The 10,501-nt window shown below is 42.2% G+C and overlaps 1 protein-coding gene across 1 annotated transcript; it reads left to right on the top strand.

Moving 5' to 3' along the window:
• Positions 1-395: 395 nt before the first annotated feature.
• On the top strand, positions 396-10,345 carry nadsyn1 (NAD synthetase 1). The gene is made up of 21 exons (XM_029499080.1): positions 396-519; positions 1,287-1,347; positions 1,467-1,583; positions 1,685-1,738; positions 1,812-1,901; positions 2,040-2,091; positions 2,198-2,286; positions 2,368-2,485; positions 2,872-3,003; positions 3,087-3,158; positions 3,803-3,927; positions 4,016-4,064; positions 4,190-4,292; positions 4,752-4,920; positions 5,531-5,666; positions 5,835-5,941; positions 6,389-6,520; positions 6,659-6,728; positions 7,904-8,032; positions 9,388-9,564; positions 9,666-10,345. Exons 1-21 carry the CDS (start codon positions 435-437, stop codon positions 9,699-9,701), a joined length of 2,103 nt encoding a protein of 700 aa, XP_029354940.1. The 5' UTR covers positions 396-434; the 3' UTR covers positions 9,702-10,345.
• Positions 10,346-10,501: the final 156 nt, after the last annotated feature.

The following is a 10,501-nucleotide window of genomic DNA, read 5'->3' on the forward strand; positions in this document are numbered from 1 at the left end:
TGTATAAATGTGTATACCTGTCTGTTTTGTTTCAATGTAAATAGTTAAGAGTATATAAATGATATCCATTCAACCAGAGACTGCATCTTTGGGTTTTAGTACTTTAAAGATTATTATTTGTAACATTATCCTCCAAGTACACTTTGTTAAATGTATAAATAAAACAACATGCATCATACAACTTTTAATATAATGCATGTTATTTACATTAGTAATTCATTTTACAAACAATTTTACAAACAACAGAAAATCAAAGGAAGCAAAAAGGAGCCGAGCCAAAACTCCCACCACGATTTAAAACTGAGGGTGGCAGTAAAACATCGTCCTGCAGGAGAAGTACCGGAAAACCTCCAGGAAGAAGAAACGGGAGGCGTGGATGAAGAGGAGGAAGTGCGTAGAAAGTCTGAGCCCTGTCGGAGCTGAGCACCGAGGCGATGGGGCGGAAAGTCACTGTCGCAACCTGCTCGTTGAATCAGTGGAGTTTGGACTTTGAAGGCAACTATGAGAGAATATTAAAGAGTAAGTGTGGCGACAGACCAGGCTGTCTGGGACCTTTGAGAAGAAACAGACAAAAGAGAGGACTTTTAGACCTGCAGCTGATGTGTGTTGTGTTGAGACTGAGGAAACAAACAAAAACAAACAAACAAACAAACAGAAGAGGATGACGACACACTCAAATAACATGTAGTCATTAAAAACAAACTGTTCTCTTTAATGTTGAACAATGTTTACTCAATGTTTTCAGCTGTGTGTTTTAGTTTTTATTCAGCTGTGTTAGTCCATTTTATTAATTTCCCACAGATGGCTGAAATAGTTCTGGGTTTAATTTATTAAACCTCATATTAGACTTTTTTTTTTTTTTTTTTGCTTGTCTTTTTAAGAATATGTTATTTTCCTTTGTTATGTCAGATAAAAAGTGAAATATCAGTTTTTTTCTTTCTGTTCAGAATTTTCATAAATGCATATAAAACGTTATAAACTGTGTTGTGTGTATAAGTGTGTATATGCTGTGTTGGCACTTTAAAAACGCTCATTGGTCGGAGATCTTTTCAAAATAAAGGTTGCAGACCCCTGGTCTTTTGTTGGTATGGTAAAGGTGTCGACTTGGAGGTGACAGAAACCAGCTGGTCTCAGTTCCCCTTCAGTTTCTCTCCTCATTTACGCCGTATCTCAGTATAGCTGAAGGTAGAAGAGAATCAGTATGTGTACAGCTTGTTCACATCTGTCAAGTCCAAATTCACAGTGAGATCCATATTTTTTCCTACTTGTCAATTTTTACATTGCAGGTATTGAGATAGCCAAGACTCATCAAGCCAAATACCGACTGGGTCCGGAGCTGGAGATATGGTGGGGAACCCAAGATGTACCTTTCCTTGACATTAAGTTATTTTTGCAAAACTAGAAGTTTCTAACATTTCCAGTTTTCAATCACCTGCCGTCTCTTCTTGTTTGCCACCTTTTTACAGTGGGTATGGTTGTGCAGATCACTTCTATGAGTCGGACACATTGCTCCATAGTTTCCAGGTTCTGAGGAAGCTTCTGGAATCGCCTGTCACGCAGGACATCATCTGTGATGTGGGAATGTGGGTATCGCCTTCAAACATTCATCAGAGAAACCAGATAACCAGGAAACAAGAGCCAGTGAAAGCTGGTTGGCTTTTCATCTATGTCCTCTTCCTCTCAGGCCCATCATGCATCAAAATGTGCGTTACAACTGCAGAGTCCTGTTCCTCAACAGGTATGTCAACACAGCAGGCACATCCACTTAGATACCGTTTATTGTCAGTCAACATGTTCCTTCCATCCTGTAGAAAGATACTGCTGATCAGACCGAAAATGCTGATGGCCAATCAAGGGATCTACAGAGAGCTGCGCTGGTTCTCACCTTGGAATCTGCAGAGGTCGGTGATATATTAGACATCATCACTGTGTCTCTTTACTTTCATGAGGACACTGAAAGTACCGATCAGGTTATTTAATGTTTTGTTTTTTTTTTTTTTTTAATCCTGTTTTCTTGTGAATCTGTTTGTTTTCTGAAGGAATGTGGAAGAATATTTTCTGCCTAGAATAATCCAGGAGGTAACAGGGCAGGTAAAAAAAAAAAAAAAAAAAATCAAAAATCTGTCAGTTACTCAGAGCCTGCCTGCCGTTTGACTGCTACAAGCTGGGTGATCATTGTTCTTTTTCCCATTTTCAGGACACAGTCCCGTTTGGTGACTGTGTGCTGTCCACAAAGGACACCTGTATTGGCACCGAGATATGCGCAGAACTTTGGAACCCTCGAAGGTAGAGCAACAGGTGGACTGCCTGGGTCATGTTGTTTTCTGTGCAGTAACTCTTCCTGGCTTACACCTGACTCTCTCTTAGCCCCCACGTAAACATGGGTCTCGATGGGGTTGAAATCTTTACCAATTCATCTGCTAGCCACCATGAGCTCCGCAAAGCCAACCAGAGAGTCGACCTGATCAAGTCAGCCACCACCAAGGTACACGTCCCCTACGAGTAATCAGCTGATCTATTAATGTCAGCACATCTCATGTGTAGAGCATAAATATGTTATCCGTAAGACAAAATATGGACGAAACTCATAAAATATTCACAACCCACTTGGAATATCAGACAAAGTCACCAAAGGAAATTGTCACACCAGATGGTCAAATTATGGCACTTCACATATAAAGCAGTAGACCAAACTCTCCAGACAGAACCAGACTCAGGGTGGGTGGAGCCATGTGCCTCGACTGGTTGGGTTGAGAGAGAGAGAGATGGAGGGGGGTAGAATGAGCGCAGGAGGAAATAAAAATGTAAGCAAAACGTACAGATGCACAGAGGAACAATGACGGATGCAGTGTTTTGGTTGTGTTGATGTAGAGCGGCGGTATCTACCTGTATGCCAACCAGAGGGGATGTGATGGTGACCGTGTCTACTATGATGGCTGTGCCATGGTTGCCATCAATGGGGACGTTGTTGCACGGGGAGCACAGTTTTCCCTTGGTGATGTGGTAAGAGCCAAATTTAGCTCGAAACGTACCTTTAATTGTAGTTGGTGTCTGTTAAATTTAAATTGTGTGTGTGTGTGTGTTAGGAGGTGGTCACAGCCACCGTTGACCTTGAAGACGTGCGCAGCTTCAGGGGAGAACTCTGCCAACCTCTCTTGGTGAGACAGCACCATCCTCCATGAAGTTGACAAAATCATGCTTCCTTATTATTTTTTTTTTCTTCATTTTACATATTTCCCTTGATTATAACTAAAGCTCATTAATTTCAGGGAGTATGATTTCCAAATTTAAGTTTTCCGGTTACTCAAAGTATTCTGATGAACCATCCTGCAGTAGACCGATTCAGAAAGCAGTTGGTGAACATAGTGGAGCTTTTAAAAGTGCCTTTAGAACCTAAAGGGGCTTAAAAGAGCCCCAAATTGTATATCACTTGAAATCTTAATAAAAATAGCTGAATTATTTGAAAATTCAGCCCCATATAGTTGTCATGAAGGAAATTAGACACAGAGACCCGGACGTTTTGGTACCAGTTGGTCTCTCTGTCTGAGCCGAGAGCTGGTTCATTTGAGCTGTTATTGCTAATTATTTTAGTTGAGAAACTCAAAGGGATGGGCAAACCCTACATTTTAAAGATTTAAATGCCCATATTCGTCCATCAGATTGTTTTCTGATCGTGTAGTATTAAAGTTCATCTTTGACCTTCTACCAGTTTCATTTTGGGAAGTTTCTCTCGGCCGTTTTTCTGTTTCCATATCACTGATTGTTTGGCCTGTTTCCTTATCGTCACTCTGCTCCTTTGTAGGAGTCTGAACATAAACCTTGCCGGAGGGTGAGAGTGGACTTTTCTTTATCCGCTTGTGATGATGTCTACCTACCTACCCACCAGCCAATAATATGGAACTTTCATACACCTGAGGAAGAGATTAGGTACGAAGCAGTAAAGCCTTTTTTTTTTTTTTTTTAATAAAAGAAATGAAAAGTGTGGAGCCCAGCTGTTGACATCTGTGTCGTTCAGTCTAGGACCCGCCTGCTGGCTGTGGGACTACCTGAGGAGAAGTGGACAGGTTAGAAGGAACACACACTGGAAACAATGCTGCCGTACTGTATAATTTTAATAGCAGATGATGTATAAATGAAGGTGCGTTATAATTTGACAGGATTGCGTCACACACAAGTCTTTATATTGCAGACTGGTTTCCTGCTGCCTCTGAGCGGAGGTGTCGACAGTTCCTCCACTGCCTGCATTGTCCACTCTATGTGTGTGCTGCTATGCCAGGCTGTAAAGGACAGCAGTAAGTGTGCTCTGCTAATGTTCATTCACATAAAATACCATGAGACTAATAACCATATGCAGTATCTTCGCTCTGCGCAGTTGCTGAACCCTGAGCTCAGTGTTTATGCATTTATATCTTAAAGTAGTACTATAGTACTACACAACTAAGACATTACAATAATGAAGAGAGAAATAAACTATTGAAACACGTGGCAGCATTTGACCACCGTTGGGGAAGAAAAACTTAACATTGATTAACATTGTTTATGATTTTGGTCATTTCACTTCTGCTGGAAGTAAAATATCATTATGATAAAAATGATACATATTAGAGAAGAATAAAGAGTAGGATCAGTTGAGTTACAGCTCCAGTCCTGCAAGGGGTCCAACCTTTTTGCTGTGTCATGTGTTCATTATCACAAAACACTCCAAACACTTTTGATTCCGTCTGTCTCTCTCTCTCTGCTGTGTTATTCAGACACACAGGTGCTATCTGATATCCGCAGGGTGGTGGGGGATGACTCCTACTGTCCACAAGAAGCACGGGAACTTTGTGGTCGCATCTTCACCACCTGCTACATGGCCAGTGAAAACTCTTCAAGCGAGACACAGAACAGGGCCAAAGACTTGGCCTGTCAGATTGGAAGGTATGCAGACTCCAACATTTCTATATTTCTAAGTCAGTGCTGTTATTGTCATTGCAGTGTTAATGTGTATATATATAAATGTATTCATAATTTTTTATTTACCTTGGTGAAAGACAAGTGTGTGTGTGTGGCATACATACATACAGAATTTACATTTTAAAATGTTACTTCAAAATGGCTGTGTTCTCTTTCCAATTCCTGCAACTCGTTCACTGCAGATGTATATATGCTTAAACCCTGTATTCCCAATTGATGGCACTATAAAAGTTAAACATCATAAAAGCGTTTTGGATCCTTGTTCAAAATTTTCTGTCAATTTTTATTTTTGATATGTTAATTAATTACAGTCTTTTCTTGGCTGCATCAATTTGAACGTTGCACCAAAGTGCACATAATTAAAATAGAGGCAAATAAAAGGCCTACAGTTGGAAGTACAGTGTTAGCTGTCTTTTTAAATGAACTCCAAGGCCGACATCAGGGATCTTAAAAAGGTTGCCTACCACTGATGTAAACAGTAAAACTCGAATCTGAATTGTAATCAGATTGAAGAAATTTTGTGCACGTAAATATAGTTACTGCCAACCCTTTCCTTTTGTCACTTGCTTTGTAGCACACACTTGAATATTAACATTGACATGGCAGTGAAAGGCATTCTGGGTATATTCACAATGGTTACCGGAATGTGCCCCCGCTTTCGGGTCAATGGAGGAAGTCATAGAGAAAACCTGGCTCTGCAGAACATACAGGTAAAACTCGCTCTGTTCTCAGTTTAACCACCATCTTCACAGTGTTGCAGCAGCAGAACAACTGTGGTCAAAGAGCAGCACAAATAGCTTGGTGCTCACTTCCTGTGTGTGTGTGTGTGTGTGTGTGTGTGTGTGTGTGTGTGTTCGTGTGTGTGTGTGTGTTCCCAGGCCCGGGTTAGGATGGTCTTAGCCTACTTGTTTGCCCAGCTGAGTCTGTGGGCCTCAGGTAGACCTGGTGGGTTATTGGTTCTGGGATCTGCCAATGTGGACGAGAGGTATCACCTGAGCACACGTCTGTTCGGTCAGATGTCGCCACATCACACTGTGAAACATGTTCACACATGATTCATGAGCCGCTTTTCTTACCAAACAGCCTGCGCCAATAGCCATTATAATCAAACTTAGCTGCAAGTTGTTCCAGTGTGAGTGTTTTCAGACCCACACTTAAAAACTAAGCAATCAGAACATCGCATGAAATAGTGCAGATTTCAGCATATTCATATGGGGGTAAATATTGCAAGTGCCTGCTTGTAACTGATACCTTAATCAAAATGCTGTTACCACATCCATTTTAGTTTGAAAATCTCTGGTTCTTCAATGTTTGTTTTGAGGACGTTGTTGATTTCTCAACAGAATTCTTCATACATGCCAGCAATGTTTTTTGCAGCTAAATGTGGTCTGTTCTCACACATAATTTAGTGAGCCTAACACCGCTTGCTCAGTCTCACAGGATATTTCACCAAGTATGACTGCTCCAGTGCTGACATCAACCCAATAGGAGGCATCAGCAAGACAGACCTTAAGAGCTTTCTGCTATACTGTACTGAGCGGTTCCAGCTCACTGCTCTGACGAGGTGAGGACCCTGTCAGGTATCCTACATGTCAGTACCTGTGTCCTGATTAAATGTCTGAGGCATAGACCAGTCCCACTGTTCTTACTGTTCTACTTTACTCATATTTTAATTAGTCTGTGGGTTTGGTTTCCTCTGCAGAATCCTGGCCTCTCCTCCCACAGCTGAACTGGAGCCACTCACTGATGGTCAGGTGTCGCAGACAGATGAGGTAAGACAGATTTGCCCGGTCACAAAGAGCATTTTAATTATTACGATCTTTAGTGTTTTTACTGCAACGTAGTCCAGATGGAAGAAAGTAACTTGCTGCAGGCTGCATTTTACTGTCCCTTTTTTAGAATTACTTCCACCCGCGGTTCTCAAAGTGTTGGGCAACCAACACACATGGCAGGTGGGGAGCAACAAACTGGAAGAAATTTTCGTTTATCAACGCCTTTCTTTATTTACAACAGAGATTCAGATACATTCAGAGCAAAACCCTAACCCACCCACGCACAAATATAGTGTTCATTAATAGCCTACATGTAGCCTGAATGAAAAGTACATTAAACAGGAGAAATGGGAAGAAATGTAACCTGGAACTAAAATGAGAAAATAATGATTAATGTTGGCACCTTAACTGCAGTGGAAGCATGAACAAGCTTTCCCACAGTGTGAGCTATAACATCACAGAGCTGATTAATTTGTGACGCAGACCACAAAAATTGGCAATACAAAGAAGATGTTCCTTGATGTTACTTCATCAAATCTGAAAAATTTTAGCTTGGCATAATTCATTAGCCTTTAGTTGGGGCGATGGGGCAGGTGGGGCATGTCCAACGAGGAGAATGACCAAAAAAATGTGAGAATCATTGACTTATACAAAGTACAGAACAACATTTACAGTCAATCTTTGTTGTCAAGTGAAATACACTTGGCACATCACGAACACTGGGCACAGGTATTCAAACAACGCAAAACTCATGCAGTCAAGTCTCAGGTTGAAAAGTCTGTAGCACCAGTTTTGACCCAGTGTCTGATGTTTTCCTCCTATTACAGCCTAAAACAAATATTCTGGGGCTGAATGGAATTTGGCTCTCACAGATGATTGCTGGCATCCAATCAAATCCAAAGTGACTGAAGAGTAAACTAGCCCTACACAATCATAAACCAAATCCCGTCCCTCTCTTCTTTGTCTGAGAGAGCTCCATTACCTAGTCATTGTTAAATTATATACAGATGCTTCCTGACCAGTCTCATAAGTCATCAAAACGCTACCCAATAACTTTGGAGGATCAAGAACCACCGTATGAATTCTTTTATATACCTGAAAGATGTAACTGGTTTATGATCATTAAAAAGCTTTTACTTTATTTCTGTTCTCCTTTTCCACCTCTTCCTCCTCAGGCAGACATGGGGATGACTTACTCAGAGTTATCAATGATTGGGCGACTGAGGAAGATCTCCAAGTGTGGTCCGTTTAGTATGTTCTGTAAGCTCATTCATATTTGGAAGGATCTGCTGTCACCCATGGAGGTCAGTGTAACCCTCTGTCAGATAAAGTTTAGATACAAGCCCTTTCCTTTGTGTAACAGTTGGTTACAAAAAAACAAAATGGATTCCATATTTTCTACAGATCTGCTTGGCTAAAATTTTTATTTTCTTTGGTTAAGACATCAATTCATCAATGAACTTTCACTACTTTATCTGGGACTGGGTTGAGCAGCAGTCTAAGCAGAGAAGCCCAGACATCCCTCTCCACAGACACCCCTGGCATTCCCAGGCCAGCCAAGAGTCCCTGGTGGGACCTCCCCAGGGAGGTGTCCAGGAGGCACCTCAGCTGGCTGGCTTTGATGTGGAGGAGCAGCAGCTCTACTCCGAGTTCCACCCATGTGATAGAGCTCCTCAACCTGTCAAGGGAACGCCTTGCCACTTTGCGAAGGAAACTAATTTCGGCTACTTTTATCCAGGATGTTATCCTTTCAGTCATGACCCAGAATTCCTAACCATAGTTGAGGGTGGGAACATAGATAGACCATTAAATTCGAGACCTTGGCCTCTCGGCTCAGCTCCTTTTTTACCATGATGGACCAGTACATGAATCCAAGGTTTACCTGTCTTCTAAATTCTTCTCTACAGTAGTCTGTAATAGACTTTCCTAGTGAGACTGAGAAATGTGATCCCCCTATAGTTGGAGCAAATCCTCTGGCCCTCCTTATAAAGAGGGACCACCACCCCGTTCGCCCAAGGATGTGTCAGCCATTGTGTTCATTGTGGACAAACTGTGTCTAGTTAAAAGTCCACTTGGGTCCAGATTGGGGAGGCCGTTCCTCTCAGTCACAGCCCTCCAGGTCCCACTCTTGCTGCCCACATGGGCATTTTAGTGCCCCAGTAGAACTATGGAGTCCCCAGGGGAGAACTTCCTGTGTGGTGGCTGAGCTGTGGAGCTATGAGTAAGACCACATCGGTCTGCTGCCTCTCGCTGCAGTCAACTCCAGAGTAGAAGAGAGTCCAGCCTCTCTGAGGGAGTTTGGATATAGAGCCCAGGCTGTGCGTGGAGGTGAGCCTGACTGTCTCTAGCTGGTACTGCTTAACCTCCCACACCATCTCAGGCTCTTTATCCCAAAGTGAGGTGATGTTCAGTGTCCCAATAGCCAGATTCATCGTCCAGGGGTTGGGTTGCCCCGGTCGCTGCCCATGGCTGCTAACCAAACCACAATTCTCTGGCCCCTTATGATTCCTACCATCCCTACCTGCTGAAAGAACAAATTATTAAAGCATTGTCGTTATAGAATTATTATCCTTATTAATCAACAGTATTTAACTGTCGCTGCCGAGAGTTATAAATCTAAAAATCATCATAAATAAAATAAAAAAATAATTTTCATCAGGTGGCCCAGAAGGTGAAGCACTTTTTCCGGATGTACTCAGTGAACCGCCACAAGATGACCACAGTGACGCCATCTTACCATGCTGAGGGCTACAGTCCTGACGACAACCGCTTTGATCACCGACCTTTCCTCTATAATACACTCTGGACTTGGCAGTTCAGGTGCATCGACAACCAGGTTGAAATCAGTGTGCTGTGTGTAAACATAACATGATATAACATGTCTTTAAAAAAAAAAAGAAGAAGAAACTGTTACCATTTCTCTTTCTTTGTTTACAGGTGTCACAGATGGCAAAAAGCACCTTAAAGCAATAACAACCTGAGGTTTGAACTGGGTGAAATCAAAAAACAATCGCAACAATCACAACCTTTGCACTTTGCTAAGAGGCTGGGGACTCAATAAAAAAAAGAAACAAGTGCAGTAAAATAAAATTTTTACAAGAATGAAGCTCTGGTGGAAGTATGACTTATTCTGTATGTGATAAAATGAACAGCCTGAACCAAAGTTTATTCTGATATTCTGATATTTTAGATCTGCTTTAGTGTTCAATCACAAAATGGTATTTCTAATAAATGTAATGATCAGTTCAGAAATTCAAATGTGAAAACCACTTGGACACCGCCACATTTATTCCCACTTAAAAAAGCCAGTTACACACAGGTGTATAACATCAGGTGCACATGATTAGAACACTCAGCATTTTGAAGGAGTGACTCTCGTTTGACTTTGCACTCAGCGTCGCACTTAGTACTCTCAGGAGGCCGCTTCTGGTCTCTATTCTCTGATCTGGTCCAGTCAAGTCTCTGGGCGTCCGGGCTCTGGTCTGGTCTACTTGGGTTAGGGGTTAGGGGTCTGGGGGTCTGGTCCGCTCAAGTCTCTCATCTGGTCCACTCTAGTCTCTGGGGATCTGGTCTCTGGTCTGGTCCGGTTTGGTATTTGGGGGGTTCGGAGGTCTGGCTCTATGTAGGGTGGTCTGGTCTGGTCCGGTCTAGGACCTGGGGGGGTCTACTTTGCCTTGCCCAGTCCATGACCTGTCACCAATTAACCAAGACATGTTCAGTTGCCCACACCGGGAATCGAACTGCACCGTTGTTATGACTTACCTTCAGGATGA

Source organism: Echeneis naucrates, chromosome 3 (assembly GCF_900963305.1).
Source record: "Echeneis naucrates chromosome 3, fEcheNa1.1, whole genome shotgun sequence".
Taxonomy (NCBI): domain Eukaryota; kingdom Metazoa; phylum Chordata; class Actinopteri; order Carangiformes; family Echeneidae; genus Echeneis; species Echeneis naucrates.